The sequence below is a fragment of the Leucoraja erinacea genome, chromosome 1 (genome assembly GCF_028641065.1).
Source record: "Leucoraja erinacea ecotype New England chromosome 1, Leri_hhj_1, whole genome shotgun sequence".
Classification (NCBI taxonomy): Eukaryota; Metazoa; Chordata; class Chondrichthyes; order Rajiformes; family Rajidae; genus Leucoraja; species Leucoraja erinaceus.
Genome location: NC_073377.1, coordinates 158,626,608 through 158,651,371, shown reverse-complemented (window position 1 = coordinate 158,651,371; position 24,764 = coordinate 158,626,608). Strand labels below are relative to the sequence as shown.

At 43.3% G+C, this 24,764-nt stretch overlaps 1 protein-coding gene across 1 annotated transcript in view; it reads left to right on the top strand.

The window, feature by feature from the left end:
- LOC129703884 (uncharacterized) overlaps positions 1-24,764 on the top strand; it is a 314,315-nt gene that overhangs the window by 41,082 nt on the left and 248,469 nt on the right. The window contains exon 3 of the mRNA XM_055646562.1: positions 24,492-24,573. Coding sequence (XP_055502537.1) covers positions 24,492-24,573 — 82 coding nt within the window. The remainder of the gene's footprint in view (positions 1-24,491; positions 24,574-24,764) is intronic.

Below are 24,764 nucleotides of genomic sequence, written 5' to 3'. Positions count from 1 at the left end.
AAATCAACTTGAAGATTTGCTCTTTGCAAACAGCTACTTTATTGTGCAATCTACCAAGTTAATAAGATTGGTTGCCTCCTGGAGCACAGGCATTGGATTCATGTTGCTGAGATTGAAACTTTAACTATATGTTACGTCCAAAGAGTTTAGCTCATCTTTGTTATGTGCTAAATATTCAGATATTGCCCAATAATAAAAGGCTATCTATCTATCTATCTATCTATCTATCTATCTATCTATCTATCTATCTATCTATCTATCTATCTATCTATCTATCTATCTATCTATCTATCTATCTATCTATCTATCTAACTATCTATCTATCCTCTCACTATTCCACCTAAAGTCTCATTTCATTGAGAGCAATGTGAGGCTACCTTAATTTTTTGCTGATATTTAAATCCTAATGTTTTAGGATGTAAATCTATGCTTCAATGCTGCTTTATAATACAGTAAAAATATTTGAATTGTTATGGAATCAAATAGCACAGAAGGCGGCTCTCCGGACCAACATTTCTGCACTGACTATCAAGTGGCCTAATTTTTCTTCTCATGTCCCCATCAATGCCTTCTGCTCTGATTCTCCTGTCCCCTGCCAACGCTATGAATAATTTACGGTATTGAATAATCTACCAACTGGCATATCTTTGGTATGTGGGGGAAAAATCAGAGCACCAATGGGAAATCCGCATGATCTCAGGGAGAACATGCAAACTCCACACAGACAGCACCCAAGATCAGGATTGAACCCAGGTCTCTGGAGCTGTGAGGCAGCAGTATTAGCTGCTGTACCACTGTGCTGCCCTTGTGTTTTGAAATATTTAATGTTGCTTTTTGTTGACAAACAAAGCTGAATATAACATATTGCAATGTTTTGCCTTTTAGTAGAAAGCGTTGTTCATATGATTTATGAAAGCTACCTTCTAAACTTGCAACCGCGGCACACAACTTGTTTTTGTTTCTGGTTTACAACTAAATATTTCCATTTCTACTTTTGTTTTCTGGTTTAGAACTGAACAGTAATGCTGAGAACCACACTCAGTTACTTCTTTTTAGCGGCTGTAATGTTTAACCTGTTCCAAGTAAATTGCTACCCATTCTAGAACGATCTTAAAATTTATAACTCCTTTCCCATGATTACCAAAATGGTTTTGGTTTGGACATGATATTAGTTACCTTGTAGCCAATATTAAATATTTTGTCATCATAAATTAGGTAGTTTATTATTTCTCATTCTTTTGCCCTTATCCATTTGGAAACAGATATAGAGTTTACATTAGGTTACACTGGTTGCGTGGTGCAAATGTTACAAAATTAATCAAACATATAATAGGTAAAGGTGTTGAAATTATATCAAGGCAAGCTTGAATTTCCTATGGTTTTCCTTAAACTGTTTTAAAGACATCTTAAAGTGGATCCTGCGTACAAAACTGGCGATGCTTTCCGAATGAATTAATAAGCATGGTATGTTCCTGCCAATTGTGTTTCTTTTTAGATGATAGACCAGTGCACACATTCTTCTGACTTTTTAATTTATTCACAAAGCAAAGCGTGTGTACTGAATGAAAGTAGTAAATGGCTCAGTATGATTTTAAGTCATGTTCAGTAATTTAAAATAAAGTTAGCTGTAGATAAGGTATTATGATTTCTTGTTTCTTCATCATGTTAAACACATTTTCAACTGCATCAGGAATCAACCAGGGCAGGACATACACAGTGAATGGCAGGTCCCTGGGAAGCATTGTTGAACAGAGAGACCTTGGCCTACAGGTATAAATGTCCATGAAATTGGGAACACAAGATGGCAGTGGTGGATGGAAGAAAAGAACAATGCCAGTGAACGGGCTGGGGGCTTACCTCCCGCTCGCTCAGAGGCACTCAGGGGCATTCTGGGTTGTCTGTGGGAGGTGAGTCGGGGCTGAGAGATGGCCGTTGGAGGCGAGGGGGGGACACACCCAAGGCCTGATGTTGAGGCGTCGGAGTGGTTGAGTCAGCAGAGAGGGCCGCTGTAGGCCCTGAAGCAGCCTGGAGCTCCATTAGACCAGGAGCACGTGTCCCCCTCTGCCCCCCCCCCCCCCCCCGGGTTTTCCGCCCCTGGTGAGGAAGGCAAGTGGCATTCTTAGCTTCATTGGCATTGAGCATAAGAGCTGGGGCATCATATTACGGTTGTACAGAGGTATACAAAATTATGAGAGGCAGAAAAATGGTAAATAGCCAGCATTTGTTTACCATGATAGGGGTGTCTAAATGTAGAAGGCATAAATATAAGGTGATAGGGTAGAGGTTTAAAAAGGGTTTGAGGGGAATTTATTTTTTGAACAAGCTGGCGGAGGTGGTGGTAGAAGCAGGAATGGTAACAACACAGGAAATATCTGAACGGTGTTTTGGCTGAGCCAGGCATGGAATCAGTGCAAGAAAATAGTATAGATAGTATGATGCTTGGCACAGACACTGGGCTGAAGGGTCTATTTATTTGCTGTATTACTAGGAGTCTAGGAATAGAATACTTTATTGTCACATGTGACTAGGCACAGTGAAATTCTTTGCTTGCACACCCAATGTATACAAATAGCAGCCAGCTACGGTGCTGACAAAGTAACAAAGCATGCCGGCTCCTCCTTTTGTTCTCCCCCACCTCCTTCCCCCCACAAGTTCCCCACGCCGCCGTGTCCATCAAACAGATTTACTCCATGACCCAATGTCATTCACCAGGTTTTAACTTTGTCGAGGTTATGCTTTGGAATTCTGCTCCCATTATTAGGGAGACTCTTAATGACTCTCAGGCAGAACAAGAAATTTTCATTCTTGGCTTCATTCTCTGCCAGACACAGCTATTGTTAGTTGCCTTTAATCAATTGGTTTTAAAGAATAGTCCAACAAAGCTTTTGAAAAAGAAACAAATGGGGAAGGGAGGCTCTATGAAATATATAAAAACACTCAGTAATTTATACAAATGAATGCCAGGTACCTTTCAGCCAGCATGTTATTTATTGAAAATCTAGACAATGTACAATTACAAGCAAAAGCTATGTTATTTAAAATGAATATCATGCTGACCTTTTCTATGGGATTGTAATTAAAAAGATGGTGGAGGATTGTTTTTATGCTGAGATATTGTTTTTGTATTAAAAATATAATTTACAAATGACACCAACTGCAAAGGGATCAACTGGAATTCAGGCCAGTTCATTATTAAGGTTGCCTCCCTTTGTACAGATGTAACTGTAGCAATCGCTGGTTAGATTATTTTAGTTTATAATAAGCTTAAGTGCCGATTTGGTACTTTTTGTCATGACCTAGCTATGAAATCATTTTCTGACTTTTACCAGTTTTGCTAGTTCTATCTTCCCAACTTTTACATTGAACATTGAATTCTCCAATTTTAGGATTCTTCGATCTGTTCTACCCTACCCACAGCCCCCCCCCCCCCCCCCCTTTCCTGGCCAGCACACCTCCAACCTAGTGTGTGCCCATGTCTCCCACTATCCCAACTGCCTTCCCCCGTTCCCTTCTACCTATATCTCTGTGTCTGGCTTTACATTTCACCCTTTCACTCCTCTTCACTCCTTATCTGACTCATTGTCTTGTCTCCTTTTTGTCTCCTTTAGTCCTCTTTTGTCTCCTTTTAATTTCCAGCATTTGTCCACCCATCTGACATGAAAATAAACCTTAATCTGTATTAACCTATCACTTGCCAGGGTTTGTCCCGGCCCCACATCTTTTCTAACTTTCTCTCCATATATCACAGTTTGAAGAAGGATGCTGACCCAAAAAGTCATCTGTCCATGACCTCCAGAGATGCTGCCTGACTCTACTTCAGTTTAGCAAAGTTGCTTGAATTCTTTGAGCATAGGTTAAAGATCAAACGAGAAACAGATTTATCTGATTCTGACCATGGCATATTAAAGGGCCTGTCCCACGTAGGCGATTTTTTAGGTGACTACAGGTGACTAGGCTATCGCCGGGGTATTGCCTGTATGGTCTCCTCAGTCGCCCAAAGAGTCGTAGCGTCTTTCTGGTCACCGCTGGATTTTCAACATGCTGAAAAAATTTCGGAAACAGTTGGCGACAGTGGGTTTTACGCTAATGAGCGTAGCTTGACTTCTCCTGATGTAGGTGCTGTGGTAGTTGTCGCCAGGTTAACATAGGTTGTCGCAAAGTTGACGTAGGTTGTTGCCAGGTGACGTAGGTTGTCGCCTGTGCTGACTGTTTTTATTGTTGTTAAAGTAATGATTCTATTTCAAATTTTGTCGAAGGGGGGGTCCAGTTGCTGTTTTTTTGGCGACCTGCTGCGGCTATGACAGTCGCCGGCAGTCACCTAAAAATAGCCTAGGTGGGACAGGCGCATTACAATCCTCTGAGTTACCTATCTCATCAATAAAGTTGAAAACTCTCTGTCAGCAATCAAAGACTGGCTAAAAATTCTATTGCCTATTATTTTACTCTTGGAATGTGGTCTGTTTCATGGGCATTCGTCTACCTCTCTCCTGCTCATTCTATTCTTGCAGCTTATACAATAATATCATTCTCTCCAGAGATGTTGCCTGCTCGCTGAGTTATTCCAAAATTGTTTATTGCTCAAGATTTCAGCATCGAAAGTTCTTTACGTCTACATTAATGGAGTCCTTGCTTCTTTCGTGGCGTACTGGGATACTACACCACAGGTCAATTTCTTGGTTTATAGACTCAAACTGTTTCAACTATTCTGAGTAGCTATCTGGCTTTTTTAATGTAGGTACAACAAGCTACTTTTTCACCAAACCAGTATTTATCTGATCTAAGCTGGAAATTGTGATGCTCGTGGTATGAAGAATGGAAGCTGATGAAATGTACATCATGTATAATAGCTCGATTTCGTCACTTTATTGATTCTGATCAATTATTTCTTGGGAGTTGTTTCACCTGGGAACACGAATCAATAACAACAAATAAAGGCCGATAAAGAGTCTACAGCAACATTCTTGTCCAATCAAAAATGGTTGATTATCATTGATATTTGTAATATGGCCACAACCAGGCTACCTATTATAATGAACATAGTTGTCCAGATGGGAAATGCAGAATTATCTGGATTAATAATTTAGGTGATAACATATCTATTCTGCCTTATAGGCACCTCTTTTCTGCTTTGGTAGATTCAAGTCATTATGGAATATACAGTGCATTCAGAAAGTATTCAGACCCTCCACCTTTTCCCCATTTTGTTATGTTACAGCCTTATTTTAAAATGGATTAAATTCTTTTTTTTTAAATCATTAATCTACACACAATACCCCATAATAAAAAAGCGAAAACAGGTGCTTAGAAATTTTTGCAAAGTAATTAAAAAGAAATAACTGAAATATCACATGTACATAAGTATTCAGACCCTTTACTCAATACTTTGCTGAGGCACCTTTGGCAGCGATTATAGTTTTCTTGGGTATGATGCTACAAACTTGGCACACCTGTATTTGGGTAATTTCTCCCATTCTTCTCTGCAGATCCTCTCAAGCTCTGTCAGGTTAGATGGCGAGCATCAATGCACAGTTATTTTCAGGTATCTCCAGAGATGTTTGATCGGGTTCAAGTCCAGGCTCTGGCTGGGCCACTCAAGGACATTCATAGACTTGTCACGAAGCCACTCCTGCATTGTCTTGACTGTGTGCTTAGGTTCATTGTCCTGTTGGAAGGTGAACCTCTGCCCCAGTCTGAGGTCCTGAACGCTCTGGAGCAGGTTTTCATCAAGGATCTCTCTGTGCTTTGCTCCGTTCATCTTTCCCTCGATCTTGACTAGTCTTCCAGTCAAGCTGCTGAAAAACATCCCCACAGCATGATGCTGCCACCACCATGCACCACCGTAGGTATGGTATTGGCCAGGTGATGAGCGGTGCCTGGTTTCCTCCACACGTGACGTTTGGCATTCAGACCAAAGAGTTCAATCTTGGTTTCATCAGACCAGAGAATCTTGTTCAGGTGCCTTTTGGCAAACTCCAAACAGGCTGTCATGTGCCTTTTACTGAAGAGTGGCTTCCGTCTGGCCACTCTACCATAAAGGCCTGATTGGTGGAGTGCTGCAGATATAGTTATCCTTCTGGAAGGTTCTCCCATCTCCACAGAGGAACTCTGGAGCTCTGTCAGAGTGACCATTGGGTTCTTGGTCACCTCCCTAACCAAGGTCCTTCTCCCCCGATTGCTCAGTTTGGCCGGGCGGCCAGCTCTATGAAGAGTCCTGGTGGTTCCAAAGTTCTTCCATTTGAGAATGATAGAGTCCACCGTGCTCGTTGCGACCTGCAATGCTGCAGAAATTGTTTTATACCCTTCCCCAGATCTGTGTCTCGACACAATCCTGTCCCGGTGGTCTACGGACAATTCCTTCGTCTTCATGGCTTGGTCTTTGCTCTGACATGCACTGTCAACTGTGGGACTTTATATAGACAGGTGTGTGCCTTTCCAAATCATGTACAATTAATATAATTTACCACTGGTGGACTCAAATCAAGTTGTAGAAACATTTCAAGGATAATCAATGGAAACAGGATGCACCTAAGCTCAATTTTGAGTGTCATAACAAAGGCTCTAAATACTTATGTAAATGTGATATTTCAGTTATTTCTTTTTAATTTGCAAAATTTCTAAACACCTGTTTTTGCTTTTTTATTATGGGATATTGGGTATAGATTGATGATTAAAAAAAATGAATTTAATCCATTTTAGAATAAGGCTATAACGTAATAAAATGTGGAAAAAGTGAAGTGGTCTGAATACTTTCTGAATGCACTGTATGTACTAAAGAGAAAAGGGAAATCGCCAACTTAGCTTCAGTAGTCTCCATCTTATACCTACCATGCCTTCACTTACGCCTACATGCTCATGTGATGTATTGTGGACTGAAACCCAAGGGTGCTGAATTGCAGGCCAAGTCAATCGATACTATTAAAGTAGAGATTGACAGACTCTTAATTAGTAGGGGTGTCAGGGATTATGGGGAGAACGCAGGAGAATGTGGTTGAGAGGGAAAGAGATCAGCCATGATTGAATGGCAGAGTAGATTTGATGGGCTGAATTGCCTAATTCTGTTCCTTGAACTTATGAACACTACACATTGTGAAAGTGACAGGAAGTCTCTGATGGTCTTGCCAAGATATCATATAGCTCTTGCAGTGTAGGTAGTTGCTCATGACTTTTTCCTCAGAGAGATGATAAAAAGTTGGTTCTCTCCAATGGGTGTTAGTAGGATACTATGGCAAATGGAGCTTCCCCTGCAGCATGTGGGTACATTAGGGAAAAGTGCTGTGGTAACTTCCCAGGTTGATATTTGGACAGTGATGGTGAAGTGCCCAGGCCGACAATGGACTGTGCAGATGGAACAATCAGGTGATGAATCCTTGATTAACCAACACCTATCAATTCCAGAATGTACCATACACCTTTTACTGTATCGTTACTGTATTACGATCACTCCCTGGATATTGGGAGTGATCATCATGGTAGGGTAGGTATGATTGCAAATCAGCTGCATATTCAGCAAGTGAGAATATTTGCGGTTGTGGTATATATCTTTTATTCGCAAATGGTGTGCACATTGTAACGCAAATGCACAATCAGGAAGTTGGATATCTACATCTGTGGCTGTTTGCAGGACTCTACCAACAGGTAATTAGAAGAATTGCGTTCTCCTGTACTTGTCAAAAGTCAAAGTCAATTTTATTGACTGAAGGTGCAGTGAAATGAATTTGCCATGCAGCGATACACTTAAAATAACACACAATACACAATAAAATTGAACACAAACATCCACCACATCATTCTTCACTGTGGTGGAAGGCAACAAAGTTCAGCCAGTCCTCCTCCTTTGTTCATCCATGGTTGGGGCCATAAAACCTCTGTAGTCGCCGCTAAGGACAGCCGAATGTACAGGCCCTCTCGTCGGGAAGCTCTAAACACTGACGTCAGGATAATCAAACACACTCCGCGGCTTGGAGGTCCCAAATCGGCACTTTCCTACCAGTGACCGCGACATCAGGGTGTTATAAGCCGCAGGCTGGTGGTCGGAGCTCTTCTCCGGCGATCCCAGCAAGGGATCCCAGACTCCGCGATGGTAAGCCCAAGCCACGCCCGCAGCTAGAAGCTCTGTGGACCACAGCCCCCACGGTGCCAAAGTCACCAGGCCAGCGATCGGAGCACTCCTCTCTGGCAACCCCCGGCAAAGGTTCGCCCGCTCCGCGATGGAAAAGTCCACGTTGCGCCTGCTGCTGATGCTCCGGACCCGACTCCGGGAAAGGCCGCTCCAATCCATGCTGTTAGTCCGCGAGGGAGACGACATGGAAAAAGTTGCCTCTCCGTGGCGGAGGAGACCGAAAACGGTTTCCCCCTTTCCCCTCTTCACCACCCCCCACACAAGGCACACCAAGAGACACCTAATCTAACATTAGACACACCAAAAAAACAAAATGTTGAAATAACGAACATGCTGCTGGCAGGGCAGCTGACTCGCAGTGCCCCCACCTGTAACCTGTGATCATCTAAATGCCAAGATGTGCTTCGTGCTATAAAAATGTTTAGACTCCCTGCTCTAGCCCTGAGAGAGCCAGAAAGATTTAAAATAGGAAAGCAAAATAAAAGTATCCTGATATGGTATGGCATGGTACTTTCTTTGTCACATGTACCAAGGTACAGTGAAATTCATTTTTGAATACAGTTCAGTACAAGTATCATCATACATAAGCACTTAAGTCTGAAGAAGGATCTCGACCTGAAGCATTACCTATTCCTAGCAATGTTACAAAATTTTGAGATTTAAAAAATCAAGTCTGTAATTTATCCCATCAGATAAAGCATAAAAATAAGTTTAATTTGGCACCTGATTCACTTTCATATCTCAAGTATTTAAAAAGTTATGGCCATTTTCATACTCGGAAATTAGCATCTTGTTCCCTATTGATTTTCTATGGACATAACAAAAAAGCTGTGATCGTGTGCTGTCAAAAGGCCATAACCTTCTTAAAAATTAAGAGAACTGAATGAAATTTTGAGTTATCATAGATTGAACCATTCTGAAACAAATATAAAACAATCTTACTTGGATGACCTGAAATTAAAGCATATAATTAGTTAGTTACACACTTGTAGCTAATTTCAAACTTCAATTACTAGATCTAAACATCTATCCATTTCTTAATAAATGATTAACATTTTTAAATAGCCTAAGTGTCCAAATAATATTCACAAATAATTCACAATAAAACATGATTTTTAAATCTCATTTACATTAATTTATAGGCCAAATGGAAGGAATTTAGTGTTCAATTGCTGTGAATTAAAGTCCATTTAAAATCAGCTTTCTTGAGGGATCCTGTGAACGCGCTGGTTTAGAACGTTCACATTGCGGTGGATTTGTGCCCTCAAATGCCCAGAAAAATACTGCGGGATATAATGGGCCCAAAATTAGCTACTCGCAATATTAAACTTTGTATAAAGTGATCTTAAGAAGCCCTTTTTAATGTAAAAATATACTGCTACCCTTCAGATTTCTGCTCTATAGACCCAGCTGGTTGCGAGCCGTCGGGGGTTTAGAGGTTAATTTTTAAACTACTATAGCACTTAGGAAAAACTCGTAAAACTAATAATAGCTCATAACCATATAACCATATAACCATATAACAATTACAGCACGGAAACAGGCCATCTCGGCCCTACAAGTCCATGCCGAACAAATTTTTTTCCCCTTCGTCCCACCTGCATGCACTCGTACCATAACCCTCCATTCCCTTCTCATCCATATGCCTATCCAATTTATTTTTAAATGATACCAATGAACCTGCCTCCACCACTTCCACTGGGAGCTCATTCCACACCGTCACCACTCTCTGCGTAAAGAAGTTTCCCCTCATATTACCCCTAAACTTCTGTCCCTTAATTCTGAAGTCATGTCCTCTTGTTTGAATCTTCCCTATTCTCAAAGGGAAAAGCTTGTCCACATCAACTCTGTCTATCCCTCTCATCATTTTAAAGACCTCTATCAGGTCCCCCCTTAACCTTCTGCGCTCCAGAGAATAAAGACCTAACTTATTCAACCTATCTCTGTAACTTAGTTGTTGAAACCCAGGCAACATTCTAGTAAATCTCCTCTGTACTCTCTCTATTTTGTTGACATCCTTCCTATAATTGGGCGACCAAAATTGTACACCATACTCCAGATTTGGTCTCACCAATGCCTTGTACAGTTTTAACATTACACCCCAGCTTCTATACTCAATGCTCTGATTTATAAAGGCTAGCATACCAAAAGCTTTCTTTACCACCCTATCTATATGAGATTCCACCTTCAAGGAACTATGCACGGTTATACCCAGATCCCTCTGTTCAACTGTATTCTTCACTTCCCTACCATTTACCATGTACGTCCTATTTTGATTTGTCCTGCCAAGGTGTAGCACCTCACATTTATCAGCATTAAACTCCATCTGCCATCTTTCAGCCCATTTTTCCAAATGGCCTAAATCACTCTGTAGACTTTGGAAATCCTCTTCATTATCCACAACACCCCCTATCTTGGTATCATCTGCATACTTACTAATCCAATTTACCACACCTTCATCCAGATCATTGATGTACATGACAAACAACAAAGGACCCAACACAGATCCCTGAGGCACCCCACTAGTCACCTGCCTCCAACCCGATAAACAGCCATCCACCATTACCCTTTGGCTTCTCCCAGTCAGCCACTGTTGAATCCATCTTGCTATTCCTGCATTTATACCCAACAGTTGAACCTTCTTAACCAACCTTCCATGAGGAACCTTGTCAAAGGCCTTACTAAAGTCCATATAGACAACATCCACTGCTTTACCCTCGTCAATTTCCCTAGTAACCTCTTCAAAAAATTCAAGAAGATTAGTCAAACATGACCTTCCAGGCACAAATCCATGTTGACTGTTCCTAATCAGACCCTGTTTATCTAGATGCTTATATATATTATCTCTAAGTATCTTTTCCATTAATTTGCCCACCACTGAAGTCAAACTAACAGGTATATAATTGCTAGGTTTACTCTTAGAACCCTTTTTAAACAATGGAACAACATGCGCAGTACGCCAATCCTCGGGGACTATTCCCGTTTCTAATGACATTTGAAATATTTCTGTCATAGCCCCGGCTATTTCTACACTAACTTCCCTCAATGTCCTAGGGAATATCCTGTCTGGACCTGGAGACTTATCCACTTTTATATTTTTCAAAAGTGTCAGTACTTCTTTTACTTTGAACCTCATAGTATCCATGGCTACTCTACTAGTTTCCCTTACCTCACATAATTCAATATCCTTCTCCTTGGTGAATACCGAAGAAAAAAAATTGTTCAATATCTCCCCCATCTCTTTTGGCTCTGCAGATAGCTGTCCACTCTGTCTCTCCAATGGACCAATTTTATCCCTCCTTATCCTTTTGCTATTAATATAGCTGTAGAAACCCTTTGGATTGACTTTCACCTTACTTGCCAAAGCAACCTCATATCTTCTTTTAGCTTTTCTAATTTCTTTCTTAAGATTCTTTTTACATTCCTTATACTCCTCAAGCACCTCATTTACTTCATGCTGCCTATAATTATTGTAGATCTCCCTCTTTTTCCGAACAAGATGTCCAATTTCCCTTGAAAACCAGGGCTCTTTGCAATTTTTACTGTTTCCTTTCAACCGAACAGGAACATAAAGATTCTGTACTCTTAAAATTTCCCCTTTAAATGTCCTCCATTTCTCTTCTACATCTTTCCCATAAAACAAAATGTCCCAGTTCACTCCTTTTAAATCATCTCGCATCGCATCAAAGTTAGCCTTTCTCCAATCAAAAATCTCAACCCTAGGTCCAGTTCTGACCCTCTCCATAATTATATTGAAACTAATGGTATTGTGATCACTGGACCCGAAGTGCTCCCCAACGCATACCTCCGCCACCTGTCCAGTCTCATTTCCTAACAGGAGGTCCAGCACTGCCCCTCCTCTAGTAGGTACCTCTATGTATTGCTGCAAAAAACTATCCTGCACACATTTTACAAACTCCAACCCATCCAGCCCATTTACAGAATGTGTTTCCCAGTCTATGTGTGGAAAGTTGAAATTTCCCACAATCACTACCTTGTGCTTACTACTAATCTCTGCTATCTCCTTACATATTTGCTCTTCCAATTCTCGTTCCCCGTTTGGCGGTCTATAATACACCCCTATTATGATCCTTTCATGTGAGGGAACCTACCAGCGAATTTTCGTTAATAATTAACTAGGCTGAACAAACTCAATTTGAACAGCCTAGAGAAAATCGCGTTTTAAACCCGCCCCCCTCTAAACGGCGCCAAAATCGAGCACACGGGCTGGGGCAGATTTTCAGCGATGCTTCAGGTACGCTTTGCAACATACCTACTATTCCTTTTCTCCAGAAATGCTGTCTGACCAGCTGAGCTTCTCCAGCTTTTGTGTCCATCCTCAGCACTTAGATACATCTTAGAGAAGCATCTCAGATACGGTACAAGTGTATAGCAGTAGTACACTGAGGCAGTATACCGAGTCACCAGTTTGGCACCATTTGTAAGTCCCATTTTGTAAGTATGGAGTTCTTAACCTGACCACGAGGGCCCATTGTCCAGCGGATTGGCCTGGCCAAGCATGGATGTTGGTGTCCTCCGCCACTGAATGCCACATGCGGTCCACGAGCTCAGCATCTTGGAGCGGTGCCTGGTCCAGCGTAGTCCCAGGCTACTGCAGGACCTCCAGCGGCCCACTCCACCCACGAGGCAATACACTCCCTGCCGCCACCAGTCTGCTGTCTGGCCCTCCCTCCAACTACTTCCACTCTAGGCGGGTGAGCTGGGCGTTCCAGGTTTGTTCTCAGTCCACGGCGTGTGTCCTTGATCCATGGCGGGCGAGTCCACAGTCTATGGTGGGCGAGCTGGGTCTTCTGGGCGGGTTCTATTCTATCTGCAGCGGGTGAATCAGGCATACCGGGTGGGTCCTCCACCCACAGCAGGCGAGCCGGGCCCTCCAGGTGAGTCCTTCCTTGGCACACAGTGGGCGAACTGGATCTTCCGGGTGTGCCCCCAGGGTTCTGTCTGCGGCGGTCAGCCGGGACCTGCTGGTGGATCTGGCCGCAGCTTGCCGGCTATTCCCGCCCCGAGTGGATTGCCGGGATGAAAACATGGTGAAGAGCTGTGGAAGTTGAATTGAAAAGTCTGGTGCAAAGCTGGGAACCGTTAAAAAAATTGTCAGAAACATAGAGATGTAGAATTTGATCTTTCCGCTAAATGCTAGTGGCATAATAGGTAGTAAGCAAGTGAATGTATGATCCTTTCTTCTACACAACTTTTCCAAATGCAATGACCACTACAAGATCCCATAACGTCAAACACCACCTCAGTTCAGCCAACATTCTATAGTTCATCAGCCCAAATGTACTAAGATGAGGTCTTCCCTGTTAAGCATTGGATTTAGGAACATGTTGAGCAAAACAACTTTAGATGCATCGTTAATCATTATGGCATCGAATCAATGTTGATAGCATCAAATAATTGTTATAATACTGTACTTATATCCACGTGTCTCCTCTGTACCCCGCAACTCCGCTCTTGCTCCCCCTCCTCCCAGTCACAACAGGGACAGTCCCCCTAGTCCTCACCTTTCACCCCATCAGCCGTCACATACAATACATAATCCTCTGACATTTTCGCCACCTCCAACAGGATCCCATCACTAGTCACATCTTCCCATTTCCACCCCTTTCCGCCTTCCTCTGAGACCGTTCCCTCCGCAACTCGCTGGTTAACTCATCCCATCCCACCCAAACCATCTCCTCCCCAGGTACCTTCCACTGCAATCGCAAGAGATGCAACACTAGTCCCTATACCTCCTCCCTCAACTCTGTCCAGGGACCCCCACAGTTTTTTTCAGGTTAGGCAGAGGTTTACTTTCACCTCCTCCAACCTCATCTACTGTTTCCGGTGTTCAAGGTGTTGACTCTTATACATCGGTAAGACCAAATGCAGACTAGGCGTTCATTTCGCTGAACACCTTCGCTCAGTCCACCTGGACCTACCTGATCTCCCGGTGGCCACATTTTTTAATTCCTCTTCCCATTCCCATACTGACCTTCCTGTCTTGGACCTCCTCCATTGTCAGACTGAGGCCAAACGCAAATTGAAGGAACAGTACCTCATATTTCGCCTAGGCAGTTTACAACCCACTGGCACGAATATTGATTTCTCTAACTTCATGCAACCCCTCTCCATCCCTCCCCCACCCATCAGACTAGCTTCAAAGCCATCTTATTGAGTCTCATTGTCTGTAACTCGTTTTCACCTGGGCCACAGCTAATAATGGACTGTTCCCTTTGTCATTGTTACTTTTTTGCATATCTTTCATTCATTTCTTCTATGTCTCTATATTTCCCCGTCTATATCACTGATTTCCCTTTCCCTTTCCCCTGAATCTCAGTCTGACGAAGGGACTCGACCCGAAACATCTCCTATTCCTTTTCTCCAGAAATGCTGTCTGACAATAGACAGTAGACAATAGACAATAGGTGAAGGAGTAGGCCATTTGGCCCCTTGAACCAGCACTGCCATTTACTGTGATCATAGCTTATCATCCACAATGAGTACCCTGCTCCTTCCTTCTCCCTATATCCCCTCACTTTAAGAGATCTATCTAACTCTCTCTTGAGAGCATCCCTCATGCCTCTATAGTCCCCATTGCTCAACTGTAATACTGACACTTCTGGGTTTCCCTTCTCCTCTCAAATTGTAGATTAAAACTTATCATATTATGGTCACTACCTCCTAATGGCTCCTTGAGTTCCCTTATCAAATCCGGTTCATTACACAATACTAAATCCAGAATTGCCTTCTACCTGGTAGGCTCCGGTACAAGCTGCTCTAAGAATCCATCTCGGAGGCACTCCTCAAATTGCCTCAGTTACTCTCTTATCCCTTCTCGAACTTTCCTTCCCATTAATTCTGGAGCCATTCGTTACATTTTCCTTCACTCACTTCCCCTTTAACTCCATCTTTATACTCCCAATTTAGTTTAAACCCACACGTGTAGCACTGGAAAACCTGCCTGCCAGAATTTTGGCCCCCCTCCAGTTCAGGCGTAACCCGTCCCTTTTGTACAGGTCACCCCTACCCCAGAAGAGATCCCAGTGGTCTATAAATATAATTCCCTGCTCCCTGCTCCAGTCCCCCAGCCACATATTCAGATCCACTATCTCCCTGTTCCTGCCCTCATCAACACGAGGTACAGGAAGCAATCCAGAGATAACCACCCTAGAAGTCCTGCTTTTCAGACTTCTTCCTAACTCTCTAAACTCATGTTGCAGAACCTCCTTCCTCTTCTTCCCGACGTCATTTGTGCCCACGCGCACAACTACTGCCGGCTGTTCACCTTCCCTCTCGAGGATGTTCTGAAGTCGATCCGTGACATCTTGAACCCTGGCACCAGAGAGGCAACAGACCATCCTTAAGTCTCGCCTGTCGCCGCAGAATCTCCTGTCTGTACCTCGGACAATGGAGTCACCCACCACTACGGCTCTGCCCGACGTCGGTCTCGCCGGTCGAGTCTCATCACTAAGATTGGAGCCACCGGTCTGTCCGCCGCTCAGACTGGAAGCGTCTTGTGCCCCAACAGCTCCCAAGGGGGGGTACCTTTTCTCATTAGGTACAGCCACCAGGGTCTCCTGCACTCCATGTTTACTCCCCTTTCTTACAATCACCCATCTTCGCTCTTCCTGTATCCTTGGGGTGACAACCTCACAGTAGGTCCTGTCCAGAAAACTCTCGTTTTCCCAGATGGCCTGAAGGTCATCCTGCTACTTCTCCAGTTCCCCAACACTTTCTTTCAGGAGCTGCTCCTGGACACAATTTCTGCGGGTGTAGTTTCCAGAAGCTCCAGCGGTGTCCCTGACTTCCCACATCCTGAAGGAAACACACTGCACCAACTTGCCTGCCATTTCTTCAGTGGACCAGCCTCCACGCCAAAAACTCTCACGCCAAAGGCTCACACTTTACTTACCAAGGCACTTCACCTCAACAAGGCCACTCCCAACAAGGCCGCTCCTCTACAGCTGCACTTCTTTATCTGTTACCTAATCAGCTACTTTTACAGCTAATTTGTAAATGACTCGAACCTGGGCCTTTGGCACTCTTTTTAAATCTTCTTTCCCTCTGACTCACCTACTTCCATCCAATACTCGTTGTCGCTGCTTCTGGCTGTTGGTTCCCTCCGACCTTCATGGAAAACCATTTGAATTTACTATTTACCACTTCATTTTTGATATGTGGGATGAAACCAGAACACCTGCCGGTCGGAATTGTTTTAGAGCTTTTTTACCACGAAAGCAAATATTAAAGGAAAGGAAAGAGTTAAAAATGGTCCATGCTTAAAGAAGAATGTGTTTGTTACAAATCCCTCGATTTCCATCATATTCAAAATTTACAGCTCCGGTGATTTCAAATGCTCACTGACATGAAGAAGAAGAAATTGCTCATTATTCTGCCCTGAAATCTTATCCTTAATTTGCATGAGACACTCTCGCTTGGGAAGACATATGCTCTTCGTCCACCCTGTCAAGCTCGCAAGGATTTTCTGCGTTTCCATGAGATCACATCTCATTTTTCTATCCTCAAGCCAATATAGGCCTAGGCTTCAACCAGGGCTGCCAACTCTCACGCTTTGAGCGTGAGAATCACGCATTTGAATAAACTCTCACGCCCTCACGCTCTGTGGTGAGAAATTCTGTGATCAACGAACATTTCAAAACTCAGATAAATTGCATGGTCTGCGGGTGTTGGAGAACCGGGGCTGAGGGAGGGATGGAAGCAGCGGGCGGATACAGATGCAGGGAGCCAGGGCTGGTGAGCGTTTGCGGGGCTGGCGAGTGTTTGCCCGGGTGGCGAGTGTTTGCGGGGCTGGCGAATCGCTCGCTGCAGCTCCGGCCATGGAGCAGTGCAAGAGTCCCGGGCCGTCGGAGGCATCGGAAGCGTTGCACCTCTGCCGCGAGAGTCTCTGTGCCGAAGGGACAGACTCTCAAAGGGAGGTGGAGAGAGAGAGAGGGGAAGGAGACAGGGAGACAGTGGGGAGAGAGAGTGGGGGGTGAAAGGAGAGAGAAGGAGAGACAGTGGAGGAGTGAATGGAGAGAGAGAAGAGGGAGAGGGGGGGGAGAGAGGGGGAGAGAGAGAGGTAGGGAGAGAGAGGAGGGAGAGGGGGGAAGAGAGAGAGGGGTGAGAGGGAAGAAAGAGGGAAGAGAGAGGGGGGGTGGAGAGGGAGGAGAGAATGGGAGAGAGGAGGGGAGAGAGAGAGGGGTGCTAAAAGAGAGAGGGAGAAGGGCAGGGGGGGGAAAGAGGGAAACGGGGAAAGAGAGAAACGGGGAAAGAGAGAGATGGGGGCAAAGAGAAAGAGGAGAAAGAGAGGAGAGAGAGAGCAAGGGGGAGTGAGGTGGGAGGGAGAAAAGGGGAAGAGGGAGAGAGAGGATGAGAGAGGAGAGAGAGGAGATGAGAGAGGAGGAGAGTGAGGAGAGAGAGAGGGGGGAGGAGAGAGGAGAAGAGAGACGGGGAGAGATAGAGAGGGGGGAGAGACTTCCTCGAATTATTCTCGAGAGGGGGAGAGAGAGGGAGGAGAGAGAGGGCGGAGAGAGAGGGGGAGGAGAGAGAGCTAGGAGACAGAGATAGAGAGGGGGAGTGAAGGAGAGAGAGGGAGGAGAGAGAGAGTTTGGGGAAAGAGAGGGGCGAGAGAGTTAGGGGAAAGAGAGAGGGGAAGAGAGAGTGGGGAAAGAGAGGGGAGAGAGAGAGATAGAAAGAGGAGAGGGGGACGAGAGAGAGGGGGAGAGGGAGGTGGGAGGGAGAGAGGGGGAAGAGAGATGGGAGAGAGAGGGGGGGGAAGAGAGAGAGAGAGAGAGAGAGGGGGGAGAGAGAGGGGGGAGAGGGAAGAGGGGGGGAAGGGGAGAGTGAGCCAGGGGGGGGGGGGGGTGAGAGGAGAGACAGTGAAGGAGAGGGGAAAGAGGGGTAGGGGAGAGGTGGGTTGAGAGGATAGAGAGCGGAAGAGGGGGGAGAGAGAGATAGGGGGGAGAGAGAGGGATGGGAGTGAGGTGGGAGAGAGAGAGGGGAGAGAAGGAGAGGTGGAGAGATGGGAGGGGGAGAGTGGGAGAGAGAGGAAAGAGAGAGGGGAACAGAGAGGAGAGAGAGGGGGAGAGAGGGGAAAGAGAAAGGAGGAGAGAGAGAGGAGAGAGAGAGAGAGGGGGGGGGAGAGAGAGGGGGGATAGAGAGGCAGGGCTGCCAACTCCCATGCATTGAGCGTGAGAATCACGCATTTCACCAAATTCTCACGCTGATCACAAATTTCTCTCGCTCTGTTGTGAGAAATTCTGTGATCAACGAAAATTTCAAAACTCATATCAACTGCATGGGCCGTGGGTGTTGGAAGCAGAAGCAGCGGCGGGGACAGATGCGGACGGGGAGCGGGGCTGGAGAGTGTTTTCCGGGCTGGCGAGTCGCTCACTGCAGCTCCGGCCATGGAGCAGCCTCAGTGCAAGAGTCCCGGGCTGTCGGAGGCGTCGGAATCGTTGCGCCGTTGCCGTGAGAGTCTCTGTGCCGAATTCGCCCAGGTGACCGGCATGGATCAGGCTGCGGCTCGGTGCATCCTGGAGGACAACCAGTGGCTGCTGGAAGTAAGTACCAAGCACTGGGTAGAAACGGTGGAAGATAGTGGACTTCAAATGGGGGTGGTTGGTGAAAGCATCCTGCTTGCCTGCTAGATTTTCACTTACTGTAACTGCAGGAAAAATGTTCCCGATGTTGTGGGCGCTCAGAATCAGGGGGTCACAGTTTAAGAATAAAGGGGGGGCAGTTAGGACTGAGATGAGGACAAACTTTCTTCACACAGAGAGTTGTGAATCTGTGGAATTCTCTGCCACAGAAGGCAGTGCAGGCCAATTCACTGGATGTTTTCAAGAGAGAGTTACATTTAGTTATTGGGGCTAATGACATCAACGGATATGGGGAAAAAACAGGAAAGGTACTGATTTTAGATGAATAGCCATGATCATATTGAATGGCAGTGCTGGCTCGAAGGGCCGATGGCCTATTACTGCACCTATTTTCTACGTTTCTATGCTTGAGTATATGGCAATAAAACTCGATCACTTGAGTTTGAAGCATTCATGCATGGTGGAGGTATAATGTAGTCATAGAGTGATACAGTGTGAAAACAGGCCTTTTGGCGCAACTTGCCCACACCCGCCAACATGTCCCAGCTACGCTACCTGCTTTTGGTCCATACCACCAAACCTGTCCTATCCATGTATCAGTCTATCTTTTTCTTAAATGTTGGGATGGTCCCTGCCTCAACTACCTCCTCTGGCAGCTTGTTCCATACACCCATCACCCTTTGTGTGGAAAAAGTTTCACACAAAGTAAAAATAATTCATACAAAAAACATTGAAATCATACTTCTACAATGCACTAAAACATGATTTTGATACATCAAATTTCAAAAAGTTCCTACCCTGAGAGGGGGGGACAACCCTTCTTCCACACCCTCTCCCCACTCGGTTGCTCCACTCCCTCACCGGGTACCCCTAAGGCCAGTGATCAGTGATCGCTCAGCCTCCCCCCATTCAAAAACGCTCCAATCCAATTTAAAGCATATATATTACATTCAAGTGTAAGTTAAAAGACTCGCTACAGTATGCACCATATTGCACAATTTCAAGCTGATAAATGCAAACGCTCTGTACCAATGGGAGGGGGAAACCCTCCTCTCACCCCTCCCAGTCGCTATGCTCCCTTGGGCTTGGTCTCTCGCAATTTCTCACTCCCAACTCTCGCCCAATGTTGGCAGCCCTGCTTCAACATTCATTCATATGACAAACATATCAGCACAGGCATAAATTTGATGCCCCTTCATTGCATTCCCTATACTACAATTATACCTGACCTTTATATAATTCGAACAAGATGCCTCAACTATGCAACTTCTTTTGCAATAAGACCAATGTTCTATTTGTCTAAGATAGAGAGAAAATACTGGAGTAATTCAGGGGGTAGGGCATCTCTGGAGAAAATGGATAGATGGTGTTTTGGGGGTGGGACCCTTCAGTTTTTATTTACCTTCTTAATTGCTTGTAATGCCTGCATATTAATTTATTGTACTTTGTGAAAAAAGACACCCAGGCTATTCTGAGTATGAAAACTTTTCAATCTCTTCCAAAAAAATTGCACCTTCGTATTTCACTAGTTTTTCCATCTGTCCTGTCCTTTCCCACTCACGTCAGCTGAAATCATTTTTTAGATTGTCGATTCTGCACTCTCTACTAGACTGTTTGCATTCCTTTTAGTTTTCATCATTAATTCACCCATCTTGTATTCAGATTAGGATATTATTTTAACCATTTTTCCATGTTGTGCCTCAAAGCTGTATTCTTTAATGTACTCAGTTATCTGTGTTTCTTAATATTTGTGTTTCAATTGTAATTTTATGACATTTTTAATTTTAAAAGTTTTTTTTTAACAATATTTATTACGTCATTTGAAACTCAGTGAGGCTCAAACGAGGCGCTTTTTAGACGAGAATCTTTAATAATAAGATTCACATTTAATTATTTTAAATTGCTTAAGAGTGCCTGTGAGTGTCAGAAGCATTCAGTCATGGGACAGTTCTTAAGCCCGTAGGCATAGTTTAGCTGTCAAAGCCACTTTGGGGTGATGCTTACTGTTTTCCACAGGAAGACTTTGCACACGCTCATGAGGAACCAGCTTCTGGATCAAATGGCTGAACTATAGTCTGAACATGGTTTGCTGGATAGAAACTTGTTGGGGCCAAATACATCCAGTAGGACATGTGTTGTGTATTGCTGTTTTATAATGTATTTTATCATCTGAAAATAATGGTTCTTCTTTTTTTTTTTTTTTTGCAATTATATAAAGGCTTTTCACATATCCATGAGCGACATAAACAAAATCCATGGTAATAATATTTGTCATATTGGATATTGAGCATGTAAATTATGACACATTCATCATGTGAATGTTTGGTTATGGCAATGTTTAGCAGCACACAAAAACAGGAAAATTATCTAAATAAAGCACAAACCTAAAAAGGGTTTATTTTTCCACTACCCTTTGGTAATAGTTGCAATGTTTATTGCGTTGGACAGCTGTTTTTCAGAAGAAACTTATTTAAGTCGTCTTTTTCCCCGACATCCATCTGTTGGAGAAAGTATGAGTAGATCTGCTGTGGCATTGCACACAAGCAGTCCAGTTTACTGATATTTACCTTTAAGTGGTTGGAGTCAATATTGTTTGTTAATCCTTGTGATAAAGCAGATTTACTGAAATAGTACATTACCTGACAGACATGAGGATTTTTTTTACAGTGTGGTATATTTGCACTGCTATTTACTATACAAGACTTGCTTCAAACAAAATAATGTGGTTTATTTTGGCATCCCAACCTTCTTAGCCTTCGCTATTTACAATATAATGTTTAATTTATTTGTTTATGCTTCTGTCTATCCTTCTTCCTTCACAAAATATTCCTTCATTTTCCTTGTTGGTTTTCTCTTGTATTTCCCATGGTGAAGCTGTAGTTTTTTGCTGAAGCTCGTTGGTATAATGCTGCACCAAATAGATTTTAACTACCTCTGTTTTCATGGATGGGATTATTTCCATATTCATACTCCTATGGTCCATATATGATGGACTTGATGAACATAAACATGAAGACCAGGGGCCAGGCATTCGGGCTCTGTCATTCAAAAAAAGAATGAGAGATGACTTCACTGAAACTTCCAAAATCTTATAAGGTTCAACGGGATGCAGGCAGGGAAAATGTTTCCCATGGCCCAATAACTCTAGAACTTTGCAGTCACATGCTCATTTTATTCTTAAGCCGAAATTGCCTTGAGGCCTCTCACAACATTTTATGGTTTTAAAAGGATTAAACCATCTATATCTATATCTATCTATCTATATCTATCTATATATCTATAAAACTCTGGGCTATTCGTCCGGCTGCCGTCCGGATCCCTTTCTGCCTTTTGATTCGTGCCCGATAATCGGAACGGCCAACTCGCAGATGTCCAATCGGAATGGCCGATGCTCGCAGATGTCCAATCGGAATGGATCCATTTGCATGTACGGTTGCCGGCTGCATTTCTTCCTTTGATTCATTGCCACGCCCAATCCAGACACTCAATCTCCGAGATCTTTTCCATTTTGGTAGAGATTTCACTTTTCTTTCTAAGTATCCGCTCCTCATTACATTTCGTCGTGTTGAAATACTCGTTTTTAATCAAATCCTTCTCCCCCCCCTCCCCCCCACCCCACCCCCAGGTATTTCAAAAATAAAACTGGCTTCTCCATTTACATGTCAGATTCCAACACACTTCGAAACTAAGTTGCAAGACAGGAACACTCTGAACATTTCACTGCTGCAGCAGGCAGGGGAGGTGCCATTGGATTTTTTTTTTAATCCACTGTTGAGGGAGGCAGGGCAGTGCTGGAATCTTACTTTTGAGAACGGCTTCGGAGGAGACGGGTGCATGGTGGAATATTGGGTTGGGGGATCACACCATTGGGGGAGCAGACCCAACAGGTCTGCACTTGGTCTAGTTAAAAAATAATTCTGAGTTAAGAAGTTGGCATCAAGGGTGTATCTAAAAAACGTCTTTGATAGTTGGTGAAATATAGAATTGTCAGATGAGCTTGAGATTAGATGCTACTGTATCCGATCTCCTGCTCTACGTCTGTAGTCACCAATCACCCCAGCTGCAAAGCAATGGCACATGAGCTTTACATTAGAGTAGACTGGAGGTGGAACTGTGATTTCAATCTTTTCAATGGGGGTTGCTAACCTTGTGGAAAAGGGAAGTCCAGATAATCAGAGACTTTAAGCAATAGTTCAAAAGCCTTCAAAAGTGGGTCGGTATTTGAGGAGTAGGTTTTAAGAGCAAGATGCTCAAGGTCAGCTACCAGGTAGAATCCTCTCTATCCCCCAAGATACCTTTTGTATATGGAAGACTATATTGTTTGGCCTTTCATTGGTGGCCCATGATCATCTGATCCAAGTTATGAATCTGAATCGTTAGTCACGCTTGGAAGTAACAAAAAAAAACCCAAGTTCAGCTCTTTGTGGATTCTACTGGATTATATAATGACTGGATTTATGAAGAAACGGAAAATATGCCTTCCCAGTAATTCAAAAATTATCTATTTAATTATAATTATATTCATTTTTGGACATTTAATTAGAATTTTTAGTGTGACCTTTTTGCTTTTGAAAATGAGTCTGATGAAGTATATGCAATACCCAACTCTTAATAAAATGTCCTTAGATATCAGACATGCTAAAGAAACTCTCAAGATCAATGAGAGATTGCCTCAAAAAGCCTACTATGTAGACTTTAGAGATACATCGTGGAAACAAGCCCTTCGGTCCACCAAACTGTGCCGACTGCTACGATCTCCCTGTATACTAAAACTATCCTGCACATTAGGGACAATTTACAATTTTCCCCAAAGCGAATTAACCTACAAACCTGTACACCATTGGAGTGTGGGAGAAAACTGGAGCACCCAGAGAAAACCACGTGGTAACAGGGAGAGCCTCCAAACTCTGTACAGACACCACCCATGTCTGTTTTTTCAACCTTTCAACATTTTTTGGTGTGTGTTAAAAGTTTGTGTAAATGTTCCCCACTAAAGTTTGTGTAAATGTTCCCCACTGCCTCCCCACTAAAATATCTCAAATAGAAGAGGCAATTTAAAAATGAATGTAGTATGTATAACTGTCGACATGTGGAATGGGACACCAAAATAATTTGAATGTGTGGACTTTAATTAGGAAACTTTGAAATGGAGGTCGCGCTTGGTTTCATCCTAATAAGGTTGGGATATATCTTGGGGATTCACAGATTGTGAGGAGGAAATCAAATCAAAGATTGTTACCCAAGTTTGGGAGTAGAAGGTGTCACCCAAATCACAAGCAATATTGCATGTACCAGACATTGACTCTCTTTAGCTGCTCTGTTTCCCAAATCCTAGAAAAATCAATCACAGACATTAAGTCCAAATGGATATTCAAAAGTGAAGCATGCATTTGCATTTACATTTTATTGTTGCTATTAAGATGCTTAAGCAGGTTGATAATGTACAGTCATGGTTGTTGGGGTAGGTTTTTCCAGTTAATTACTGTCCCCATCATTAATCCACGTCAGTGAGTCCATAGAACATGAAATGGAAAGTAATGTTGGAGTTGCAGTTCACAAAGTAAGATATTTGAGAATGATATTTTCAGAGTGGACGGATAAAAAATCGTTTGACATTTGCGTGTGATTATTGGCATTCATAGTTGCATGTTATGGAATTTTAAATGATTATCTTCCATTTTCCAAAGTTTATTTTAATAGTATTATTTTAGATCTCATTTGTGAAATACATATATGACCTAGTTTTAATCAATAGTTTTACCCTTCAGGAATGACTCCAGTGAGCAAGCCCGGTTGCTTGAAAAGGTGCTCGAATGGCATCAAGTTAATCAAGTTAAATTGGAATTTCCGGTAAGTGACTTGGGAATGATACATATATTTCATATAAAATCAGAAAGAGAAAGTCTGCCATGTCTCTTTGATACCGTGTACCATGCAGTTCCAAATTTATTAACAGAGGCGCTTCATTATTGGTGTATTTTGAAAATGCGGAGCTGATCAAGAACCACGACAATGATTAAATGTTATTTCCATTCCCAGTT